This window comes from Pogona vitticeps, chromosome 15 (assembly GCF_051106095.1).
Source record: "Pogona vitticeps strain Pit_001003342236 chromosome 15, PviZW2.1, whole genome shotgun sequence".
In the NCBI taxonomy this organism is placed as follows: Eukaryota; Metazoa; Chordata; class Lepidosauria; order Squamata; family Agamidae; genus Pogona; species Pogona vitticeps.
In genome coordinates, this window is record NC_135797.1 from 2,067,290 (window position 1) to 2,093,099 (window position 25,810).

At 47.5% G+C, this 25,810-nt stretch overlaps 2 protein-coding genes across 2 annotated transcripts; both read right to left on the reverse strand.

Moving 5' to 3' along the window:
- Window positions 1-685: 685 nt before the first annotated feature.
- Window positions 686-6,615, reverse strand: LOC110081520 (acyl-coenzyme A thioesterase THEM4). The gene is made up of 7 exons (XM_020798272.3): window positions 6,326-6,615; window positions 4,398-4,625; window positions 3,367-3,562; window positions 2,803-2,971; window positions 2,566-2,676; window positions 2,098-2,222; window positions 686-1,698 (listed from the first exon to the last, which is right to left on the reverse strand). The coding sequence occupies exons 2-7, from the start codon at window positions 4,524-4,526 to the stop codon at window positions 1,649-1,651; spliced, it is 780 nt and encodes a 259-aa protein (XP_020653931.3). The 5' UTR covers window positions 4,527-4,625; window positions 6,326-6,615; the 3' UTR covers window positions 686-1,648.
- Window positions 6,616-13,235: 6,620 nt separating this feature from the next.
- On the reverse strand, window positions 13,236-21,393 carry S100A10 (S100 calcium binding protein A10). Its single transcript, XM_020798317.3, has 3 exons — window positions 21,236-21,393; window positions 13,906-14,068; window positions 13,236-13,733 (listed from the first exon to the last, which is right to left on the reverse strand). Exons 2-3 carry the CDS (start codon window positions 14,035-14,037, stop codon window positions 13,569-13,571), a joined length of 297 nt encoding a protein of 98 aa, XP_020653976.1. The 5' UTR covers window positions 14,038-14,068; window positions 21,236-21,393; the 3' UTR covers window positions 13,236-13,568.
- Between the last annotated feature and the right edge of the window lie 4,417 nt (window positions 21,394-25,810).

Here is a 25,810-nt window from a genome sequence, read left to right on the forward strand (position 1 = left end):
CTGAGTGGCTCTTTCCAAACCACTTGCTTAAATAAACAGGAGGAGAGGCTTATCTTTCCTAACTTAACATTCTTCACATTGCTTGTGCCTTCCCGCTCATGAAACTCTAAAGATTGACTTTGACAAGATCAAGCCCTGTCTGGGAGGAAACACAAAATTGCTCTTCGGAGGGGCTGTAACTGGCGGCCTATCCTTTATACCCATAATGTAATCCTATGTCACCACCAATTAAAGTGTCAGTGCAAGGGTATGAATGAGCAGACTGCCGCCAATTAAAGAGTCACTGCAAGGGTGTGAATGGGGTTTCTAAGTGCCTTTGGCCGAGCAGCTGTGTGCCATGTCCGCTCAGACCTCCCACTCAACAAAGGGGTGTTGAGTCTTCAAACCCCTCCACAGATAATAAGCCTTGCAAACATTCAGAGATTTAACAGCCAACTCTGGCATCAGATCACAAAGGAAACTTTCCGGACATAATGTGGCAGTTGTTGCTTGGCTGAATTATGGAAACAGTTTCAAGATATGCCATACGAACTTATATCTGGACATAAGCAATTTTGCCTGAGGAACCTGTGGCCTTCAATAGTTGCAATGGGATATTTCAGTGTTTCACGCGGCCCTGAAATCTTAGGATACAGGGCAGAATAGAAATGTCCTAAGTAAAGAAATGGTTTCTTAAGCAGTGGGCTTTTGTATTATTTGTTTTATTGCTCTCAATACTTGTCACTCTGCGCTGAAATGTCTTTTCTGTCTCACTGATGGTGAGCCCCCTTGCATCCCCTGTGGGGAAAATAGTGCATCTAAATAAAAATAAAGGAAATAAATAATTCAACATGGGTCCTTTCCAGGGCCATCTTCCACAACAGCCCAGACAGGGGTGTTTCATGACGCACCTTCCAGTTCTCTTTCTATCTTTAAACTGCACTTCCCCCGTCCCCCAGCCAAGTTAATTACTGGTAATTTGCCCTCTGCACTTCTTGAAGAGAGAGCTGTCCAATGGTTAGTCCCTGTTTCATCGCCTCTCTTTGACTTCTCCGTGGATTAAACTGCTTTTCAGTTCAGGGTTAAAATTTCCGTACCCCTTTTTTGTTCTGGTTGTGATCGGATTAATACAACTTCTTGATCTCGCAGCTACCTTCGTTTCAGTCTTCTTTTGATTTTCATTTTAAACATAAGTGACTCATGCTCCTTACCTAACGACTCCTGCTATTAGAGACCAAAATCCCCATGATTGGCCAGCTGGGAATTGTAGTCGAATCTGCACCCCTCTAGTTAATACTATGTTTAGGGAAAAGAGGACTTGTTAATCCAGCCAACTCCTATCATGAGTTCTTATTTCAATACAAAACAAAGAAATAAAAAAATATAAAACAAATCGGCTGAGCCTGGGGAAAGGACATTTCCCGGAAGCATAATGCGGTGGCGCCGTATCTCCCGGAACAAAATACTGTGGCCTGCCAAGGTGACAGGTCAGATCAAAACACGTCGCAAAAGCTGTCCTGGGCTGACTAGATACTGGCTGGGAAGTTAAGTGCCACCAGGATTCAAAAGGTTTCAGGAGCAGGAGAGAGCCCTTTGTGGTTTCCAGCAGCAGCACTGGGACAGACTGGGAATCCCAACAAGCCGGCTTCTTCCGGTAAACGCAGACGGATTACTTCGGCTTGTTGTTCAAAGGCAGATTTTCCCACAAGATGAACAAACCTAAGAAGAGGAGAGAAAACAGAGGAGAGGTTAATTATGCCTTCATCGAACTGGGCAGCAGGCATTTTTAAGATATTCCTTGGAACGGCAGTAGGAATGATCTTTTCCAGCATTGCACACAGTGAAGGCAAAGAAGAAAAGAAAATGAAAATGCTAGTAAATACCTATCTCTATTTATTTATCTATTTGTTCAATTTATATCCCGCCCATCTGGTATATTCTTCCATCTCTACAAACCATTTTCTAAAGGAGAGTCAGCCCAACGTGGGCTGTTTTTATTTCTCCAGCCTACATGTCTGGACTCCCGCGAACGTTGGCTGAGGATGTCCCCGGTGCGAATCCTGCGGAACCAGACATTCAGTGACTAGCTGCCGAAGGCGGATCAAAGCAGGCACGTACCTTCAGCCTCGGCGTGGAGGGTCTGCCCGTCATGACTCCGTATCTCGCCCGTCACGAACACTTTCCGGCCCTCCGTCCGGTCCAGCTTGCTTTCCACCAGGACGGCAGGGCCCAGAGGGACGGGGCTGTTGGGATGGAGGAGAAGTTCGTTAGCACAAGAGGGGCACCCTTGGTTGCAGCGGCCGTCCTGCCGTGAACTTGGGTTAAGGGAAAAGAGGCGGCAGAATAACAATGACCCGAGGAGCTTCGAAGGACAATTTAAGCTGACAAAAGAGAGGGAAGAACTCCAAGCAGCTCCTGGCTTTCACCAGTGTGAGTCTGATTTTTTCATGACATTTTTCCATTTTCAGGACTGGCGTGGGCTCTGACGGCTTCTGGGTATGCATGGAAAATTGTCCTCCAGGTTTGTGAAGCTATGACCCTGACCGTTCATTCTTATTTTCCAAGGGCACGCACAAATCCAGTTACCTTTTATAGTTTATGTTGAGGTTGGCAGTCATCACCCTGCCGACGACACAGAGGGCCAACACACCGAGGACGCTATCCAGAATGGTGGCAATGGATCCGCCATGGGCACACCTGGAAATCACAGTACGTAGTCAGGGATTGTGGGAACTGTAATCTGGAACAGCATCGGGGGGGGAGTCAGTTTGGATTCAACAGGAGTTATCTCTTAACGTTGGGGTGGACAGATGTGACTCTTACCCTGGTGGTCCTTCAAGATATGGACCAAACTGGACCATAGACACCAGCCTTTTCTCTGTTGGGTTCAGGAACATGGCGTACTCAAAGCCCATGCCTTCTTCATCGATGTTCCGGAGAAATAAACGGGTGCCTCTATCCTTCAGCATGCAGGGAACTTGCTTTAGTTTTTCTGCAGGAAAAGCCAAAGGCAACAACTGGTATTAGAGACCTAGAATGGGCACCTGTCTGGATTTCTTCCACCTGCTCCAGTATTGAGGGCTATTTCATCAATGCACTGTGGCAAACAATTATCTATAATGTATTTGAGAGTTTTCTACGTGCCGTGCATGGACAACAAATGTAGAAACACCAATCACATAATAATGGGCTCAAGTTACATGAAGCCAGATTTAGGCTGAAGATCAGGAAAAAGTTCTTAACTGTCAGAGCAGTACGACAACAGAACCTATGACCTCGGGAGGTGATGGGCGCTCCAACTAATCCAGTAGATTCTAAACTGTAAAACTTTCGATTTAAGAGATTTTAATAGACAGAAAAGGTGTTTAAGAACACAGATGTGCTTGCCTGGAACCACTTCTATAACGTTTCTATAAGATGGCAACTTTCTCCATGTTCCATCTTTCTCCAGCTTGGTGAATTTGTTGAATTCGTCCACCATTTCTGGGCTCCAGCTAGAGTTGGGAAGAGCGTAATCCTTTGGGGGCTCAGAATCTGGGAGGGAACAATGGTTCTTTGCCAGTCCGGACTGACACCATCGGATCTGAAAACAAAACAGAAAAATCAGAGATTGCATGTAGCAGAGAGGAAAGCAGCACGAGCCAACTGAATTCAGGTCTCCTGGCAATGAAAGCCGAACCTTCCATCAATGGCATTTCACCTGCAGGGATTAGAGTAGACCCACTGAATCCCTTGAGGACTGGGGAGTCAACACTTAACATAAACTCAGTCATTCAATGGGCTCCTGTGAGCTGAGACTGCCAATATAGAAATGGGCTTATATTGTTTATGTTGATGCTGCATGTTTGCATAAGGCACGGTGTAACTTGCCACAGCTAATTGCAGCTAATTGAGGCGATGTATCTTTGGCTGCACAACTGGGGTTCTGACCAGATATATGACTTAGATGCATTCCAGCACCTCCTGAATTAGCAACAATTAGCCTTCCTAAGTCATGCAAACCTTATGTGACTGCCAATAGGATTCAGGCTAATGGATAAAACTCAAGGCTGGATACTAATGGTATTTTTGAGGGGTGTCCTTGGCAGGCTGGCCAACATGATCCCCTTTAGGTGACCACAGTTGATTGAACCGGCCGTCCTTGTGGCCAACCCAGCTCTGCTTGGCACTGGGCTTACATGCAGCACAAATTAAATAATTAAGAATACTGGGGCAACTCACAAGAGAACATCCTTCTCAAAACAAAGAATTGAGGTCTTATGACTCTATAAGGCAGATTTTGTGACCATTTGGGGAGTTTTAGGGGTCGAAGTGCACCCCCCCACCACCCTCCTATTGGGTTGGACCCTATCGTTTTCCCATGGTGAAGCTTTATGAAAACTTTCCGCTCTAAGCTTTCTGCCTCTTCCAGGACTTACTGTGGTGCCCCAAAATGGGGAGCCTGAAAATGGCTTCAGGACTCCACCAGAGGGTGCCGCCCGGGAGCCACATGGAGGGATCGTCCAGCGAATTGGCCTCTTGACCAACTGACTGCAACTCCTCAGCATAAGTCACCCAGTGGATGATTTACACACTTCTTGAAAGTTTTCAGCTTCTTGTATTGCTGGTCTTAAGAGGCCCCTCTTCACCTCTTATCACGCCAGAATCTGAAATGAAGTTGGGTGAGGTTCAGAACATACAAAAGGACACATATGACAAATGGCTTCATACATATTCCATATACTTCATATATTTTTCCAACAAGGTTACGAGACAAAGTGGATCATTCCTGCCTGTGGCTGATAGAGACGCTCACCCATAAGCAGAAATAATTGTGTTAACACAGTGGCGCCCAACCTTGGGTCCCCGGATATCCTTGGACTAAAAGTCCCAGAAGCCTTCACCACCAGCCATGCTAGCCAGGAGTTCTGGGAGTTGTAGTCCAAGAACATCTGGGGACACAGGTTGGGAACTACTGCATCAACACCCTCTCAAGTGTAATTGACTAGTGTAACTGACCATAGTACAACCAGGATCCTTATAATCAGCCCTCTGGAAGCTTATCAGTAATGCTAATAACAAAGTTCTCATTTTCTGTACTGCCTGTGTAAACAGAGGGCTTATAAGCCTCTGGCTTCAGGTTCCACACATTTGAAAAACTGGACTTCAATTCACAGAGTAAAAGACATATCACGGGGAGCTCATGGCAATACTCCCAGAGCTCAGAAACAGTACATTTTTCAACATCAAGTGCTGAAAAACATAAGGGAATGGCCGATATGATCGGTTTGTGCGGGCTTCCCAAAGGTATCTAGTTCACCACTATGACTATAGAGTTCTGGAATAAATATATCCATGATCAGGGCTTTTATTGTTCTAAACTTTTACCCAGAAGTTAGTTTATATTACATTATGGTTATATTACAATGTAATCTGTTATGGTTATATTAGGGTTATCATGGTTATACTGTAACCATGTTGGAGGCCATTTTCTCAAGGCAAAAACAGCCTCTCCACTTTTCACTGAAGAACTGTGAAGTGACAAGAAGCTCACCGGAGACATGAAAAAAAATTCTCTATAATCACAAAATCATCATCATTGTAGGATCTTAGACGTGCACAGCTGGGGGGGGGACCCTGTGGATCATGGAGTCCAGCCCCTGTCAAGAGGGGCACAGAGCGGGATTTGAACTCCTGAACTCCTCTTAGCTCTGCAGCCGGAGACCTCTAAACCCCCTGAATTACCTAACGGAACACCAGCCACCCTCATAACGAGACAAAACGAGAATCCTGCAAGGCAAGTTTTCCACCGACCTTTTGGCATGAAAAACAACGAATGTCTAAGTCCTAGAAAATTGCAACGAGGGTTGTTTTTTTTGGGGAAGACACTGCTGGTCTCATTTGCCCTTCAAAGCACAGGGAACCCATTCAGTGCCTTTGTCTGCTTACGACTCCCAGCATGATTGCGAGCCCGTTCGTAAAATCAGAATTTAACAGATCAATCAACATCAAAGGCCATCCGTTGTGTTCTGAACCAGGACCTTAAACGACGCTTCTTGCTATGACCGCAGGACGACCGCTAATCCTTCACTGCTCACCCTTGTTAATCAGTAATAATAATAATTACTAATTACTATGAGTAATGACGAATTATTCCTGATAAAATTATATTAATAACTGCTGCTCCCCTCTCCAGAGAGGCAATTTTAGCCTCCAAGTTCGGTTTCTTCCCCGGCATAACCTTGAACTCATGACCTTTGACCTCTGACATCGTGACCTTTGACCTCTGCCCCCCTCGTGGGCTCAGGCCCCGCACTCCCTAGACCTCTGACATACCACCCCCATCCCTTAGGCAAAATATACCGACCCGGCCGGTCTTTCAGCGGCTTCTCTTCCCAGCTGTCACTTTCAACTTCTTCTTTCCACTTCCGGTTCCGTTAATAAGGAGCCGCAAGCCGTGACGTCAGATCCGGTAGGAAGCCCAGCTCGGTGACGTCACCCGCGGCGCTAATGCGTCGCCCCGCCCTTTCTAGAAGACAATTTAAAGACGGCTGCCTCGACGCAGGCGCACGATAGGCTTGAGGGTTTTCAACGCATGCGCGCTGTTCTTCCGCGCGCCTCCGTCCTTTGAGAGTTAAAACAGCACGCCTTCTCTGCCGGTCGAGCTCGTGGAGGTGCTGTGCGCATGTGCAGTGCAAGAACGTCCTCTTCTAGGAGAAGAGAAGCCGAAGTCCCGTTCCGTCGGGGCGGCTTTGACTTTTCATTGGACGAAATGGGCGTCAATAGAACCTTGCCTCAAAAGCCCCTGAGATAGCCTTCCTTGGCTATGATTGGATGGATATAATGCCAGTCTTCGGAACCAAGGACCCGCCTTTCTTTGCCTGTTCTTGCTTGTGATTGGACCAGAGAATGCTTATTAAAAGTTCTTTTTTTTTGGACTGCAATTCCGAGAATGTCCCAGCTAGTTCACCCCCCCCCCAAAGTAACTTCGGTAGTGTCTAATATTAATTGCTTGCCAACATTCTGGCACAGGAGTGCCTCTGTGCATGTGCAGAGAGCTGCCTTGGACCTTTTTAAAGAAAGAAGGTGGGGTAAAAAATATTTTAAATACCATTAAATCCATAAGTGCACCCTAGGGAAATTCTTTCCATTCTTGTTTGAAGTGGTAACTGCTCCGGTGCATGTGCAGCCGACATTTAAGTGCTGTAGCTCTGCTTTAATTTCTGGTGCAATTTGAGGAAAAAGAGATGTGTCTTATACATGTTCATATAGAAAGAATTAAAAGCCCATATTTTACCTTTTGGCCATTTCACCTGGAAAAGGGCCTGCTCTGAGAAAATCTGTAAGGGTGGGATCCAGATATATTTATTTAATTAATTTATTCAAAATGGGTTTGCCACCACTTTCTCCTTTAAAAGGATCTAAGGCAGTTCACATAATTAAAAGACAAATATTTAAAGCTAAAAACAATGAGTGTATCTAGGCGGCTTACATTATTGAAAGACAATATTGAAAGCAAATAAAAGGAAGTTTACGAATCTAAGTATTGAAAAGAAACAAATTGCACTCTGAAAAATGGTAAACAAAAGCAATAGCATCAGAGTAGAGCCACTTTACAACGTTAACGCTGGAATAATACAACTGTTTAACTAAAGTCCCATTGATTCGAACAGTTCCGCTCCTAAACGTGACTTAATTTGGATCTATTTCTCCGCCTCTAACAAGCCCCTCTCTCTTGCATGTAGATCACAGATATATTTATATTTTTCCTCTTTGCAAACAGACCCGGTTACATTTCTCTGTATTTCAGTATTAAATCTACTAGGACACAGCAGCCTCTTTTAGCATCCTTGGATTTCAGAGGTTCTTATTTATCGAAAGAGTTTCAAAGTCCTCCGTTGTGTCACTGTCACCATCCTGTTTTGCGAAATGATTTGTACTGTACACTATTTCCCCTTCAAAATTGCAAGTGGCATTTCTTCATTCCTAGCCTGCAAGGCCAAAGGTTAAAACTACGCAATCAATCTCTGGAGGGCTGTAAATTGTCTGTATCTTCCAGGCTGCTTAGCAGGATGTCGTAAGATGTTGCCGAGAGAAGGTTTGGACGCACAAAAGGGTAAAACAAGGCTGTGTGTCTCAGGGAAAGTGATGGCCAAGTTGTTCGTGAGCATGTGCAGAGTCCTCCCCCCCACCTTTGGAGAGAATAAGGAATCTCCTACTCTTGTGAGGAAGATAAACCTGGGAAAACGGACATCAGAGGAGCAACGGAAGAGAGTGTGCTGATCGAGGGCATAGTATCGTTACGTCCCTTAACTGCAACCTTTCTGTTGCAGTTCTCTTGCAGTGTGGCATCAATGGTTCAAAATGAAGCTGAGTGGCTGCAGGACAAAAATGACAAGAAGGAAGATGGGTGGTTGATTGCACCATGTTTCATATCTGCGCATGCGCTCACACACCCATGCGTTAGGGTATTTTCCTGTTCTTTTAGAGACAAACGTGTTGATTTGTCTTGAGATGGTTCTCGTTTTTCTATCCAGCTTTGACTTCTTTAGATGTTGAGCCGGGCATGTATTTTGGCCATCGCTGTGGTTAAATAGATAAAATTAAATTTAGAATGGAATTCAAATGAAATGGGGGAAGGATGCCGGCAAATCACAGAAATAAAACAAAACATAGCCAAAGCTACAAATGAACAGAAGGATCTCCCCTGTGAGGGAAAGAATAAAAACTTGAAGGTTGTTCGGGATTAATAGGGACATTTCGTGGAACCCATTATAATCATTCTACAGCAAGTTAATCCATACAATTCAGCATTTTCTGAATAAGTTTGCTCTGCTTTCCAACGCAAGGGGGAGCCTGTGCTGGCAAGTTTGGACATCCAGGCATACACGCTTGGCCAAACCCTTTTCTGTTATTGATTTGTGAAGCTTTTAGGGCCGGGTGGCTAAATCTCCCTCTCTCTCTCTCTCTCTTTCTGCATTTGACTGGAGAAACGTCATCGGCTGCTGATGAGGATGAAGAGAGAAAAGAGAGAGAGGGAAAGGCTGAGGACACTGAGTCACAGTGGCATGAAACTTGACCCCATGAATAATTTGGGAGGAAAATCCTGTGTTTAATTCTAGTTTCTGCCTGTCGTTGTTTTTTGACTTCCTTCTCCATGTGGCCGTTGCAATCATGCTTGGGCTTCTGACGGCAGGCTGGAGTGACCCCACAGAATGTTCTCTTAAGACAAGAACCAAAGGATTGCTAAATCCCCGTGTGGAGAAAATTAGCAGTTCAGGGGGAAGTGCAGCCTGAAATCTAGACAAGCCAGCTTTCAATAAACTGAGTTTTTTTTAAAAAATGAATTCTATCATATTAGTTTTTTTCTGATTGCACCGGAAGGGGCATAATCTAGACACAAAAAGAGGAAACCTAGGATTTTTGGGCACCTGGAACCAAGCCAGGGGTAAATTTAAGGAGAGGAAACTTTTCCACTTCTGATAGTCATGTGATGGGAGAAGCAGAGTCTGCCAAAATTCTCCCCAGGTCTAGGCTGGTCTTAAAGCCTGCTAAGTCTGCAGAACCTAGAACCAGAATACTGGTCCAAAAATGGATTTAAAACCATTTATGAACAAACAAAATACAGTAGTTCATAAATGGTTTTAAATCCCCAAAATCATTTTTAATGCTGCCATCTGTACATTCTAGCAGATGCCATTTGATGCTTGTAACTGTGTTTTCCTGTCCCGTTTTTTCATTTGGAGATTTAGATCTGTTTTTTTTAATTAGCTGCCCCAACGCTCACCTACAAACTGAATAATGCAGTCCAATTCAGCTTCTGGTTCCGATCGGTTGGTGTGTGAGCAGACTATGGATCCGGAGAGGGTTTTGGTCCGAACCACCTGGGCCTGCCTTATCTTTTTAAGTCCTTTGGTGGCAACTGAGGGCTCAGCCAATGCCTCTCTGTGGCGCATGGGTGAGCTCTTCCCTCCCAGAGCATGAATCATCACTCCAGTGTAGCATTCAAGGTATGGGATGGGAGAGTGTAGATGGATTTTTTAAAAACCCATCTCCCGCCCTAGGCTGGAATTCTGATGCCTTCTTGGCTTCAGTTCATCTGGCAACCTGATTCACTCCCGCCCAGCTTTGCTCCTTGCCGCATACCACAGATTACTCTGAAGGCCTCGCTGTAAGAGAGGATGGGCACTTATCCATCATCTCCCCCACCACACACACACAAAAGACATGAAACGCCAAAGAAAAGGTACAGGAAAACAGCGATAAGCATAAAATGGCATACATTAATTTATATGTACAGATCACAGCGTCAATCATCACCAAGCTTCAAATATATTAAACACCACAAAAACGTCTTAGAATTGCAGAGCTGGAAGGGATCCTATAGATCATCAAGTACAGCCCCTCTTAAGGAGGCACCGTGGGGGATTCAAACTCCCAACCACCAGCTCCTCTGTCAGATTCCTAAGCTGCTGAGTTAGCAAAACAATGATTTTTGAGGTTTAAAATAGAATTTCCAGGAGATAGTTTATCGATGTTTGTAAATAAACAACACTGCCAACTTCCTTCTGATTCTTGTTTGGATTCAATGCAAATCAATAAAATCAAAATGGGCATCCTGTTAGAGGATAGGACGTTTTGGAGATCAGTCGTTTGTAGGATCGCCACAGACTGAAGTTGACCTTATGGGAGATGCCAACATTCCCAAGGGTGGAAGCGAGAGGAATTTAGGATAAACGTGAGAATCAACTTTGCAGCACAGAGATCCTGTCCAGAAAGGAAGCCGCACACCTCAGGATGGGGCTGAGCATTGCATTTCGGAAGAACTATTTGATCCGCTTGCAAGGGAAAGCAGTCTGGGGTCTGCTGGGGGACTACAACTCCCATCAGCCTCGACCACTGCTCAGGGCTGGCGGGAGACGTGCCGGCCTGCCTGCAAAGGGTCCTATGTTTGCTCTCCCTCGTCTGATTTATGGGCCGTTGCCGGGAGACCGCGCACATCTGGGCAGAAAAGAAAACCCACTTCCCCTGTTACCAGCCTGCTGCTTGAAATGTGCTTATCAACAACGCTATGTGTGTGTGTATGTGTGAGAGGAAGAGAGGCGGACGTGTGTGGGTATATGTGTTGGGGAAACAGCAACGGTTGTCCCCGGCTGGTGCCACACCCAGCTTGCGGCTCCGGTCGCCTGGGCAACGTCAAATATTTTTGGCTGGAACCACAAGGGTTGAATCATGCCAATGAATGCTGAATAAGTGTGTGCAGGGGGATGGCGTTCAGCACCAAGTACAGAGGGCCTGTTTTCTGCCTGGCGGGGGAGTTTCTGGCCCTGCCATGGGCAAACCCTACGCTTTGTTGGTAGCCCTCCGCCCTCTCCCAGATCTTCCTTTTTCCAAGAGGAAAAAAATATTGAGAGATTATGCACGATGCAGATGTGGAAGAGTGACGGCCGGTGTGACGCTAGTGTCACTCTGCAGTATAGAGATTCTATGCAAAGGGATCAAGATGTCTTGATGGACACCTTGATGGCTGACTGACTACAAAGCCACCCCAGGTGGATTCCATGATATGGATATTTGAGCAGGGAGAGGAATTTTCCAGGCTCCGATCAGGTGGAACAAGCCAGAAATTACCACCCGGAACAAATTCCACAGTGGTAGCTATGAAGTTATGAATGTGAAGGTGGCCCCTAGGAAGGGTGGAGTCCTCATCATAGCCTTCTTCAGGACACTTGTTTTACACCAGTGCTTCCCAGCTTTGAGTCCCCAGATGTTCTTGGACTGCAACTCCCAGAAGCCTTTAGCACCAGCTGTACTGGCTAGGATCTCTGGGAATTGTAGTTCTGGGAGACCCACAGTTGGGGAGCACCCATCTATCCTGTGGAGGAGTTCCTGTTGACTCCTTCCTCCTCCTCCTACTCTGAGGTGACCTCTGGTTTCTCCCTCTTTTTGTCAAAAGGAAACCTGTGCACCCATAACTTTTCTGTGATACTTGCAAGCAGACTCTTTGCATGTACAAACCAGCTCTAGGGGCTTCTACAAATAAGTTTAAGGCTCTTTTCTTCCCACACCATCCATGAATGGATACCTTTAAGCAGTAAACATGCACATTTGGAGATCGTTTCCTCCCGTTTTAGACATGGATGGATTTATCTAAGCACTAAATACTAATTTTCCCCCTTTCATCTGTTTTTAAAAAAATATACTTGGCTCCAGAGCGGTTACTTCAAAAATTACAAGTTTAGCACTCGTACACTGTATTCTTCGAGAACAAATACCAACTAATTTTCATCCACTAGGGACCAGACACTCCCCCCCCCCGAAAATGGGTACAGAACAGCCTGTTATCTCAGTGTTTTATCATCCAGGCTTTCTCCAACGGCCCGAGTTTCATATTTGCTTGTTCCAAAAGTTTCCGAATGAAATTCTTCAGGCTTGAGGTAACGGAGTCTGCCTGTCTCTGTGTTATAGTCTTGTGCCAATGTTTTAAATAGGGTTTAGCCAGCCATGATAATCCAGGACTGGTTTGTTTTCCTGGAGATTAACTACCCTCCCGGATTTGGTGGCATGCAGGCAGCAAAAGGCCGAGTTCTCCTGGTTACATTATGAGTGACCCAGGATTAGACTTTCGCCAGCTCTGGTCGTATTGTCACACTCTAGGAGCGAACAAGGGGGCAATGAGGAGACCGTGTTCCTGTCTGTAGAACTCAAGAGGAATTCCTTAAGAACTACTGCAAGAGGCCAAGCTGCTAGACCTCATGAAGACTAGACAGGGAGCATGAGAGAGCCATCATCTTTTTTCACAGTCCTGCTAATGCCTGAAATTCAAAACTTTGAGTGTGTAGGCAAAATAGTGTGGGGGCTCCTTGGTGAAAGGTTTGGGGTGGGAAGCAGGATGGTTACTGCTGGAATCCAGGAAGAATCTGATGTATGAAAGGCGGATTTGGCTGGAACACATTGCCTGTGTAAATCTCCCTGGAAAAAATCCTGCTGGTGTTTGAATAAAGTTTGCGTTATGCGCCATGGCTAATGGACATCTCGGCTGCGTGGTTAGGCACATGAGCTGGGGCAGAACAGAGACATGCCCTAGGATCTAATCAATTAAGCTACAGCAAATTATAACAAACTAGAAAGAGACTAGCAGAACTCCCGGAAAGGAGATTGACAGTCACAGTAGTCCAGAAAATCCAAAATTCCTACACAGATGATGCACAAAGAATAATTGTTTTTTTGAAATGGATTTTTAAAGAACATATTATTACTAGCGAAACCAGGCTCTGTTTGGTAGAAGGAAAATGTTTTATTTCACGTCCGTACAAAAAGATACAACATAGGTAAAGCCCGGTGGTAGCGGGGGGGGGGGGGGAAGAGAGATCTGGGGGCACATTTTAGGGAAAAGTTGATGGGGCGACGGGTTTATCGTAGGGTCTGGATCGTCCCTCGCTAAGCTGCACAGTTAGGCCTGAAACATGATGGAGACGTTGTAAGTGGGAACCGTTAGTTTTGGGAAAGAGAAAGGGAGCTTTGATACAGCAGATTCTTGCGGGGTGAAATTGGCACAGCCACGCACCCCACCCCCCCGGGCCAGCACGCGATGGAGGAGGGTATTCCCCTCAATACTTTTTCCCGGTGGGCTTCATCTTCTTCACGTAATACTCGTTGCAGCCGTTGGTCAGGCCGGCAAAAAGGGAGAGGTACCCCTCGAAGTTGATCTTGCCGTCTCGGCATTCCTCCAGGTTCTTCATGATCCTGTCGATGGCCATCGGATCTTTCTGGTTCTGGAGAAAACAAAAACACAAGGGGGGGGAAAGGGGTTATTAAGAACAGTGTCGTCAGACCTGACTACTGCAATACATTCGCCATGGGGCCACCCTTGAAGCTAGCTCAGATATATGCATGACTCCACTCCCTCCTCCTCCTTCTCCTTATTTTCTACGCGGCCCTACTCACTTCCATATAGCCGGGGACCTCTTTCTCCATCAGCTGGCGCAGATCCTCTTTGGTTAGGTAGTTCTTATCCCCGGCAAACTTGTGAAAGGTAAACATCACCGTTTCCATGGCGTGTTCTAGTTGGGACGGCATCTTTGCGCTGGTTCTCGGATCGGGTCTGAACCTGAGAAGGGGAGAAAGCGAGAGCAGCTTGTTTTCATTGCCAGAGGCATGACAGATGGAGAAAGGGAAAAAAGCACCGTTGCTAAAGGAAACCACAAAAACCAGCCCATGGGTGGGCATTCCGAGACATTAAGGGCGAAATCCTGAATCCAAAGATGCACCGAAATTGACATGTGTTCTAGCAGCGTTCATCCCCACCAAAAGCAGGTCTTTTGGATGGCTAATGGGTCTTAATGGTTGGCTCAAGATAATGTCTTGAATGACAGGGACTTGGGTAAGCGTACATCCCGATGATTCCGTTGAGATTTGGCCTTAAAATCTTGAGGCTGGGAAATCCATTCAGGTGCCCCATTTAGCGCTGATCTGCTACAGCGCGCACGCTCAGGCAGCCATTTATGGGGGCTCAGTAGGGTCCCAGCCTACCTAAAGGAGGCAAGCGGGGCCTTTGGGAGACCTGGGGCCAGGTCTACCTGCTCCACACCAGTTTGTTAAAACAACTTGGTTTAGCGCTATTTCAGTTAGCGCTTTCTATTCTTGGGAGCACGTCCGGCTTGCTAAACGGGCCATGACTGTAGTCTGGACACAGAATCTGGAAAACCATTCACCCCGCTCAAACCATGCCACATCAGACAAAGAGGTATTCCTTCTCTCCGTTGGCACAGTATATATCTCAATTTTTTTAACTCCCAGGAAAGATTCGAATGGCTGCCACAAGACACCTCCTTGGGAACTACTGAACAGTTTTATAGTTGAGGTATCTGGCTATTCAGCCGGAGGTTGGGAGTTTGAATCCTCCCTGTGACTTCTCGACTAGGGCTGAATTCAGTGTTCCATAGGGTCCCTTCCAGCTTTCCAGTTAAAATATTATCATTATTATATCTTCCCCTCCTCCACTCCAGACTTGGTGTCCCTATGGCCCCAATGTCCCTGAGCATGTACAAAGCGTAATTCTTCTTGACCTCTTAGAAAAGTCTTCCCTGCTGAAATCTGAGCCTGACTAGCTTTTCTGCCCCCTAGAGAAGATGATGTACTTAAATTATTTTTTCCCCCAGCCAGAGGTCTGTTGGCTCGCCTGTATTTCACATTCCTTCCATCCATCCACAACCATCGACTTGGAATCACAGCCCTTCCAGGGAACATCTGTAAGCTGGAGAAGGCCCAGAGGAGTTGGCGGGAGTTTCTCTGAACTTGAAGCCAAAGAGACTCCCTCCCACCAGCTTTCCTCATCCTCTTTCTGGCTGGCACATCTCGAAAACATATTCTCTCCAGATCTACTGGCCCAATTCTTCTAAAAGCCTTAACCCTGAGCTAGCCACAAGCTCCTTAAGACCACAGCAGCTAAACTGGAATGTCACATCCGGTGGCCCTCACTGGGACGCTTCCCATCGTCTGCTCAGCTGTATCAAGAAAGGAGTTCTAGTGGCGTTCGTCCCCACCAAGAGCGGGTCTTTTGTGCAGCTAATGCATCTTAATGGTCAGCTCAAGGCAATTTCCCAGATTTCCAGCCTCTAGTGTGAACCACAACACCTCATCAGCAGCTGTGCAGGTGGAATACACGGATAACCAACGCCCGTTATTCCACGTGGTGCAAGCCACTGTGAATCACTGCGCCCACACGGATGCCTCTGCGTCTGGCTTCCAGAGAACGACTCATGGTTGGGTGGCCTGAATATTTAGCAAGGGAGAAGTCTCAGGGCAGGAGGACAGGGTGGGGTGAACGCAGCGGAAAGCGGTCCGAACTTCACAGCAGAGAAAAGCATTATCCTTCCCTTTGGGCTACAGGCCAGGTTGTATGTTCAAAGCCTGTGGCTTTACCTTCCCTCTCCGGGAAACATTTTTTTTACACATGCCCTGAAGTCCTTGTTAACAAAGTATTTGACTCTTGCAACTCATTACAGTGCAGAGATCTGGGTTCAAATCCTCCCCTGGGCTGAGAAATAGGGAGCTCAACGTGAAAAACAGGAAAAGTAGAAAATGCTTAGAAACTGAAGGCAGTTTTCTTGAACCGCAGAAGGCTTTCTGCCGGTGCCAGCCTGTCCCTTCCTGGGTGTTCCCATGGGTGGGCATTTTGCCAAGAGCCATTCTTCAAGGGTAAGATTTCTCTTTTGAACGGATTGGGGTGTCAAAGAGGGAAAAAAAGGGAGAATTACTGTCTCTGCTGATTGCCATGATGATTCAAAGAGGGCTTAAGCGATGCTGGCCGTCTTCCCAGTTTCCGCCTCCCCCTTGACTACTGTCTCCAGAGCCATGTGGCCCGCCCCTTGGAATCAGGAGTGGCCTGGATTTGACTGGCAGATGCCAACCGTGGGCCTCTCGGGAGGGGACTCCATGCAGAAACATCGCTGGTATGGTGCCCAAAAGGGGGGAATGAAAATCTTACAGCCACAAAATCCCTGTTTTTTTTTTTTTTTTTTTGGCAGCATGGTTGACATTGATTAAAATTATTCCTGCTGCTTGGCTTTGGGCTGTAAGAATTTACAAACGGGACCCCAATCTTACTTGGTGGGGGAAAGACCAGAAACGGGCACAGCTCCAGGGGGGGAAAAAAAAGGCCCAGTCCATCTATGCCACCATCTTACTGGACAATCTGCACTCCTCCCAGTTTCAGAAGATGTGAATCCATGTGCTTTGCCATCCTGAGGACTGGTAACTTGTCATCTTAAGCCTAGTTGCTCGATTCACCATCTTAAGGACTAGCAACCTGCTCCCTTAATTAAAAAAAGTGCACACAGAGGCACTTTGATATGTGTGGTAAAACCCAGCTCTCCCAGAATTTAATTCTTCTTCTAATCATCATCAACAACGTCAACAAAATCCTCAAAAACTTGAGGATTTTTAATTCTATTTTTTTTTTTTGTGTGGAAAGTAATGAATCAATTGCTGAATGGCAAGTAGGGATGGAATTTTCAGATTTTTAAAATTACAAATCCCGTCATTCTCCATTCTGGGAGTTCTACCTGACAGACAGGCATATTCCACACACCTAAATGTGGCTCGCCTGGGAGAAAGGCCTAGATTAGAAGGCCTCTGAGGCCTAGCTAGGCCTAGGTCCACCCGAACTTCCTGTTCCTGCCCTGGTGCTAGCTGGGAGTTTTAGAATCAGAAGCCAGACAGAGCTAGGCCTAGTTAAGGCCTTTCTCCCAGGCGAGCCACGTTTAGGTGTCTGTTCTTTTGACAGAACTCCCAGAATGGAGAACAATGGGATTTGTAGTCCAAAAAATCCCCCAAATCCCATCCCTAGTGGCAAATCAACATGTAAATCCTACGGATTCAATAGATCTGCCCTAACTCGGACCACCACATGGCATATCCTGCATTACAGAAATACGTAAAGAGGAATGAAAACGTTACATCTAAAAACCACTCCTCTCCCTGTTATAAATCCGGATGTGGCTGCACCGTGCAGTGTGCCTCCAGGGCTTCGGCTGATCCATCTTCTAGGCATCAGCCGATCTGGGTGTGGCTCTCCCCTCGCAAGGGTATGTTTGTGTGAGAGCTTTACGATGCCAGAACTCTGGAGGCAGACCATAAAATATCGATCTGCAGGCAGCTGGCAGGGGTGCAGAACTGCAGGCCTGTAAGTCATTCCTCTACCTACTGCAGCAGAGAAAGAGAGAGGGAGAGAGAGAGGAAGAATGGACTCGGGTGTTGGCAACTCTCCTGCCTGTCCTGGGTGTGTAATAATGGTGGCCATTATTCTTCTCCTGCAGCAAAAAGTGTTACTCAGAGATGGAATGCCATTCAGGCTGAGTAACTCTGATCAAAGGAGCTGCTGTGACTTGAAGATCCAGCAAACTTTGTTTGCTTTAGGGGAATGCCATTTGTTTGCAGAACAACATCTCAAGTGTGACCCCCTCCATTGGTATTCTACGCCAGAGGTCGGCCAGCTGCGCCCCTCCACCCCACCCCCAGGTTACAGAACTGCCGATCCGACCAGCCTCAGGCTGCAAAGCTAACTGTGAATAATCTCATCCATATATTTCATGGGCACAGTTGTCTGAAGAATGCCTTATAGGTATTTTTTCTAAGCTGTGATGCTTTGAGACGCCCCCATGGTTGAGCATGGGAGTAGTCCATGGGAAGAAAGGCAAGGAGGCGCCCGGGTTGAAATGTGGGGCAGATCTAAGGTTCAAGTCCAAGGAATGGTAATGGTCACTGGGAGAGCTTGGGCTGGTCAGTCTGTTTCTCCAACTGTCCTACCTCACAGGGTTGCACTGGGGACTTCAGTAGGAGACAAGCTACACCCCTTGCCTAAGCCACACTAAAAGGGGAGAGAGGTGTAGAGAATCAATTCCTCTGAGAACCAGACACACAGCTAGCCAGAGATTGGCTGATTTAGGATGCCTCTGGGCAGGCCTCAGGGCCCCTCACTCTCATTCCGTGGGGCTCTCCTGAATTGCTTGGCGTCTGACAAGCGGCCTTTCCAGGAAGGTGAATGAAGACGAGCCCCACCCTTCCCTTCCGCACAGCTGCAGAAGGGACGGCCCGGAAGTGGCCTTTTCTGCCAGGATGACAGATCCCTGCATGTGAGGGGAAAAAAAAGAACCCACACCTCCTTGCCAGCCATGTGGTCTCCACGCCATCTTAAGCAGGCCACCGAAACTCACAAGACCTTCCCAGATCTCGCCAGCCAGGCCAAACAGGGTTTGCCTTCTGAGACCCTCTCTGTCTCCCGGCCCTTTCGAAGGCTTTCATCCGAGCCCCTTTCGCCCAAACACAAAAGGCAGCTCCTCAGAAATTTCGAGGAGGGTGCCTCATGCATACCCAAAAACACAGACAAGCAGCACCTCTTAAGAGCCACGGACAGGGGCCGCGGAACTGAGATCCAGAATTTTCCCAAGGAAAGAAGTCATCAGCCACCTCCCTCTTTTAAAAGCAACCTCCAAAGGCAAAGAAACTCAAAGTTCGGAAAAAGAGGGGGAAACAAGCATGGGGGTACAGCTGGCCAGATGTTTCAGGACAGGGGGGAGCAGCCGGACACCTCACAACAATGTTTTAATAAGGACTAACCGTGCCCAGTGCTTCACCTCCCGTCACCCACCCCATCATTTATCTTTTAATAGATAGGCCATAAAGCATAAAGCAAACATCAAAATGTGTTTGGTCCGGGAAAAGATTCCCTTTATCAAGGGTGGAGAAACAGATTACTCATCATGGTGGAACCATGCCAAGGGCTGCTCCCGGGGGGTTGGAGAGCTGTCTGTGCCGGGGTGGAGGGTGCAAAATGAGGCAAAGAGGATGGATCCCTTCACTCTGACGCCGGACCCATCTTTCCGGCGGTGGGTAGTCTCCGAGGGTCAACATTGGGGTGGGTAGTCTAGCCTGAACCTACTGGTTATTGCTAGAAATGGTTTATGCCAAACCATTCCCGGGCTGAATAGACTTTGACCTGCCTGAACCAGCGAAGATTATCTTAGAGGTGAAGAAACAGGGATGACTTAACAACTAGTTAATCCAAGCCATAGCTGTCCACATTTCCTTGGGGCAGCCTTGATATTTAACACATTTCAGGCGACTCTGAAGCACTTTGCCCAGAAGGCCATCTAGCCAGCAGTCTTGCAAAACCTGGCCCATGTTCCCCTGTCGACCCCAGACCTCTCCGACTGCAGGATTTTGGCCAATGTAGTCTTCAAAATAGCATCATTGTCAAAATCTGCTAAATCTGACGACCACCGGGAGGTTTTGGTGCTCTGCGGCTGAGACAGGATGGAACTTTGGATAATATGTATTTTTACTACTATGTAGACTTATTCTTTGAAGTATTAGTTTGTTTGCTAGGCCTTTAGCACAGCAGATTCCCTCCCCCTCTCTCTGTATATGTATTACGTGAAATGTTTTGCCTACTTGAGGGACTATTCACCTCTTAAGTTGCAACTGTTATTGAATCATCAGGAAATGCTTTTTTAATTACATTGTTTCTGGGGCTGTGGCAAACATGCACAGTTTTGTGCTGGAGAAACAGCAGACACATAAAACCGTGATGAGGAATAAGGGAAATTAATAAAACTATGCCCGGGGAACAAAATCCAAGCTTCCCTACATTGCTCAGATCCTGGCACCGGCTCTCTTTGATGTAAAAAGATTGGGACATCTTTCTCAAGGGTGTTAAAGACAGGCAGGCTGCACCACAGTAGCGAAAGTCATGCCTTACAGGCGGAAGGTTCCAGGTTCAAGTCCCGGTGCCTACAGTTTTGGCTGGCACAATGCCCGGTCTGAAAACCAGGGCGGGGAAAGAGAGTTGCTTGCTACAGGGCCCACCGGCCTGATTTGAGAAGACAGGCTGCTTATATTGCCAGGAGAAGCAGCCCCTTCGGAACCCTGAGGACTAGAACCTTGTGCGCCTTTCGGAAAATAAAAGAATCTTGATGCTCTTTTAGGGAATGCATTTTCTAGCATGGAGGACCCCCCCAAGGGACTCCAGGGAAGGTCACTTAACCCTCTTAAACTTAGCCCATCAGCCCCATGGGGTGGGGCAGGATCTGTCTCTATTAGTCCCTCTTTGAGCTTGGGGGCAAATTTCTTCATCTGGTGACATTTCCCCACCCTTTCCACAGTCCCAAACTGCCCCTTCCTCCGCGCCAACCCACCCTTCCCTTTTAACGCAGAGACCCTCTCTGCACCAGCTTTTAAGCCTGCCTCTCCCATCCTCCAGCGACCGTCTCTCTAAGCATCCAAACAAAAGGTGGCCAAAATAACCCCCTCCTTAGGCGACCCGTGCCACAAATTTAGGACGGTGGGGGGGGCGCCCCTCTCCGCGCCCCTTCTTCCCAAGAGACCCGGGGAAGGGTTTCCATGAGGGCCACTCCCTTTTCCCAGAACGCCTGCAGAAGGAGAGGGCTGTGGTCCCCCTTTTGCAAGGGGATTGTGGTTTCCAATCCGAGCAGGAGAGTTTGTCCAAGTTATTTTTCTGAGAGAGAGAACTTATTTCCAAACCCTTGCTGGAACGCTATGTTTTTTAATCATCATGCCAAGTTTGGGGGGTGCCTCTCGCATAAGGCGATGTTTTCAACTTTCCTGGCGACCCACCCAAATGCGCCCAGGGCGCAGCGTTTTTACGCGCGGCCAAGGGACACCCCCCCCCCCGGTTTTCTCTAGAAAATGCCCCCGGGGCAACCGAAATCCTCCTCCCGCGGAGGCGCCGCGAGGTAAAACAGAGGGAGCGACTTACCGAGGAAGGCTTGCTTGCGAGGAGGAGCGGGAGCCTGGAACGACGGCTGGCAAAGAGGCGGGCAAGGCCGACTGGCCACTTCCCCGCCTCCGCCGGCCCGAACCCGCCTGGGGAGGGGTGGGAAGGGTTGGGCCGGGCAGGGGGCGGAGAAGCCCGGCCGAAGCTCCAGCCCAGGCTGCCGGAGGCAAGTCCTGCCCCCGCGGAGAGCCGACACGTGGGGCGGTCGGTGGAGCTCACCAGCGATCCCCACCTAGCTCAACCCCACCCCACCTGCAGATGCAGAGAACCCCCAGCCGAAACAGACCGGGCAGGGGGGCATCCCGGATCCTTGGGTCCCCAGATATTCTTGGACTACATCTCCCAGAAATCCTGGTGGTGAAGGTTTCTGGGAGTTTTAGTCCAAGAACCTCTGTGGACCCCAGGTTGGGAACCCTAAGTTTCAGGCCTTTGCGCCACACCTTGAGTTCAAGGGGGTGGATTTGGCTTCTTCCCCTCCGGCTCTCTTTTATGCTCACAACAGCCCTGTGAGGTAGAGCCGGTGGAGATTGACTGGCTTCCATTGGGATTCCCTAAGTCTCCTTTCCACCAAGACCCTGCTTCCCGAAAACACGGTGGCTTTCTGCCTCTGTCCGTTGGCTTTTCTGTTTACTGTCTTCGACCCCTTACTGCTTGTGGGTCCATCTGCCCAGACGGAAGGGCCCACTCAGTTCTTGTTGAGGGAGTCACCTTGCTCCCTCCTGAGCCTCTGAGATGTTTAAACACAAGCAAATTGTATCTGTTCAATGCCGTCAAGTGGCCTCTGATTGACAGCGACCCTATGAATGATCTCCACAGCCCTCCCCAACTCTTGGAAACCCAACACTATGGCTTCTTTTAGAGGGTCAGTCCATTTCGTATTTTGGTCTTCCTCATTTCCTGCTGCGTTCCAACTTTCTCCACCATGATGGACCTTTCCAGAGAAGCCGGCCTTCTCGTGAGGTGCCCAAAGCAGAACAGCCTCAGTTTCATCATTTTCACCTCCAGAGAGAGTTCAGACCCCCCTCGTTTATCTCTCTGGCTGTCCGGGATCCCCACAAAGCTCTCCTCCAGCACTACCTTTCAAATGAATCCATTCCCCCCCCGGTCATCTTTCTTAAATTGACCCCCACCAAAAAAAGGGCCTGATGTATGTTGGGTGGTTTTAAGACATCCACCCCCCCACGAATCCCACCCAAAAGGGCGGAATGATGGGATTCGAAGTTGCAAAACTAAAAAATAAATTTAAAAAATCCGAAGGCCACCTAATGGTCAAAGGCTGGAGGTTGAGTGGGAGATCCTAAGGGGAAACCCTTAGGATCCCAGGATCTCCTGGAAGCAAGACTAGGGTTTCTCCACCGACAGCGTCTTTTCTGTGTTGCTCTTTCCATCCAGAGCGCTTATCCCAGCCCTGCCCTAACCCAACCCCCCTTCCTCCCCCTCTTTCCATGTACACTTAAATTCTTCCACTTGTGGAAGAGCAACACAAGGCAGGATATTGGTCTTGGCTGTTCCCGTGTGCACGCCTAACTCGTTGTATTTTTTTTGGGGGGGGGTGGGCAGGCAGGGAAACGAGGAGGTTGCTTTTCACCAGCTGGGATGGAAGGAATCCTGAGGATGATTACACATCTTTCAAGGTAGGAGGGGCTCTGGAGGGGAGGGTGAGGCCGAGTATTTCTGGACCTCCCTTCATGACAACAAAAGTTTCACCCCTTGTTTTTTTTAAAAAAAGGTTCCCAGAGTGCAAAATTTTTCCGATTAAAACTCCAAAAACTTTACAGTGCTCAGTTTAGAAAAGCCAGTATTTGGAGAAGTGTATTTTTTTCTGCCGTACAGCAATGGGATATTCCCCTGCTAGCCAGTTGATGGCCTCTAGATGCTGGGACTACAAAACCCAGCATCTCAGGCCACCGCTTGTGTTACCTGGGGGATTTTGGGGAACAGAGTCTGCAAAGTAGGAACGTTGTGCATTAGCTGCCCCATGGCGTGGACGGTCCATAGAGCCTTCCTAAACCTGATAGATTACCATTCCCATCACTAGTCGGATGACAACTCCCATCATCCCCCAATGCATGTGGCTCGGTTGGTGGAAGTTCTGTCCTAGGCCAGCTCGGAAGCATCAGGGAAGACAGGTTGAAGGCGATGCAACCCTCGCAAGCTGTATTCCCTCCCTCGCCCCAATTTTTGCATCCTGGGGTGAGTCGTGTCTGGAATTCGAGATGAAAGGTAAAAAAAGAGGGAAAAAAGCAAAATTTGCAAGGGTTAGTTCAGACCTCCTCTGGGCCTGAAAAAATAAACCCTCCTCTAGTTGCTTTGTAAAAATAATTGTGTCGCTGAGCCGTATACAAGAGAACGGGCTTGGGCCCTAGGATTGTAGGTGGAGCAGAGCAACGGGGGGTTTGCCGTGGGGTGCTGAAATTTGGAAAGTGCAAAAATTTGCTTTCAGAACAGTACGAATCCGTTCTTAGAATCACAGAGCTGGAAGGGACCCCCTAGATCATCCAGTCCAGCCCCTGTCAAGGAAGCACAGTGAGTGATTCAAACTCCCAACCTCTGGCTTCGCATTGAGTTCTCCAGCAGTTGTACCTTCCTTGGCTCTTATCTGCCCTTCAGGAAGGGCGTTCTGTACATGCTCAAGGAAATTTCCTCCCGTCCCATGCCCAACCCAAGGGAAGAACCTGAGTCAACCAGAAGCACCTTTTTTCTCAGTAGGAATGCTATATAACAATCTCCTCCCGGTGTGTAGCCCTCATTGTCCTCTTTCTGGGTGTTGCACATTTTCTGTTGGCGATGACAAGGGTGTGTTTTCCTTCTGCCGTGGTTCCTCAGAAGTGCTTGTTCTGCAGAAGAGGGCTGTGTTGTCCCTTAATCCCATTTCTGTCTGGAAATAGAGAGAAATGTCTCTAAGAGAGCCCTCCTTCCTGGTGCAGGTTGAACTGCCCCGGCTTGTTCTGCTGGATCCTTCAGAGGTAGGATAAACGAGGCAGAGAAATCAGGGAAAAACAAACCTTTAAGCAGAAATCCTGCCAGTTGATTTTGGGGGGGTGGCAGAGGGGGACTTATGGGTTCTCGTGATTCGTGATCAGATTTTTTTTTTTAAAAAAATGTGTATGAATGCTAGACATGGGGGCTAATTGCTGGATTCCACCCCATCATTAAGCGGGAGTCTGTTGTGGCGAGAATAGACCTTGCAAGTTCATATAAGCAGACCTCTTCCCCGAACTATGGAGGACCCAGCAGTCTACCAGTGGGCGGTCTACCAATGCCGAAGAACAAATCGGGGTGGGACATGCTAAGGACCCCCCTCAAATCCTGAGCTGTGCCTGACCTATGTCTCTGTTTCTCTGGTTACCTCTTTAACAAACCCCCAAAGTTCCAGCTCTAATCAAATCCAGAGTTTGGGGGGAAAGGAAGCAACTTTTTTTCCTGAGCTACAAAAATGGATCCATTTGGACTACAGTTCCCATGCTGGCTGGGGGAACCTGGGATGTGTTGTTCCCCAAAATGAACCTTTCCAAACTTTAGTGCAGAACCTTGGCAAGGAACACACGGGCACTTGTTTGCAAAGCGATCAAAGCTGCAGAGGCGGAACACCATCCTGTCTTTCTCTTCTGTCTCCTTTCTCCACCGTGCGCCTGCTCTTATCTGCATTTTCCTAGTATGCTCTGAAGAGCTGTCGTAAAAGCCCATTAACGGCTATCACGCTTAGCCATCACTTCCTGCTTCCTGCTGGCTTGGAATCCATCCAGGTCAAGCAGAGATTTCTCCCTTCCCACTTCTGGACACATTTTAGCAAATATTTATTGTAGTTCTGGGCTGTCAAATCACCCTCGACCTATGGCAACCCTATGAATCAACAATCTCCAAAATGCCCTGTTCTCAACTACCCTGCTCAGCTATTTTAGATTCAAGCCTGTGCTTCGTAAGGAAACTCACAGAGAGACACTCAAATAGTATGACCTGCACTTTACAAGTTGTGTTCCTACAAGGAACCAAATCACAGCACGAGAAGCCAGCCGGGCAGGAACGCTATTTATGTCGGTTGTATGACAGTGTGAACTTTGAATTGCTTTTTGGAGTCTGAAGCTGTGTCAGTCTACATTTGAAAATGCATTTATGTACTGACAGGAAAGAAGATTCAAAGGTTTTTTTTCTCCTAAAGCTGGTGTTGAATTCATAGTGTTGAGGCGCCCTCTGGTGGTGAAGCTTGGCATTGCCACTCAACTTCCCAAAAAACTTTTGATGGAAGGATAGGAATGGTAAGAAAGTGAAATAAATTCTGTTGGATTGTCTAAGCATTGTATTGATTGATTGATTGATTGATTGGATGAATGCATGGATGAATGGACTGCCAGTTAGTGAATTTGCACTACTCTGAGGGTATACAAATAACTATGATAGCTAGGGGATTCTTTAAAAAGTAACTTTTCACAGCTCTGCTCACCATAGCTACAGCCTTGCAAAAGGGAAATAGCCATACTGTGGTTTTTCAAACAGAAATAAGCGTTTCTTTTTAGTGGTAGAAAGCAACAATGACTTAAAATGGCTCCTGAGGAAGGT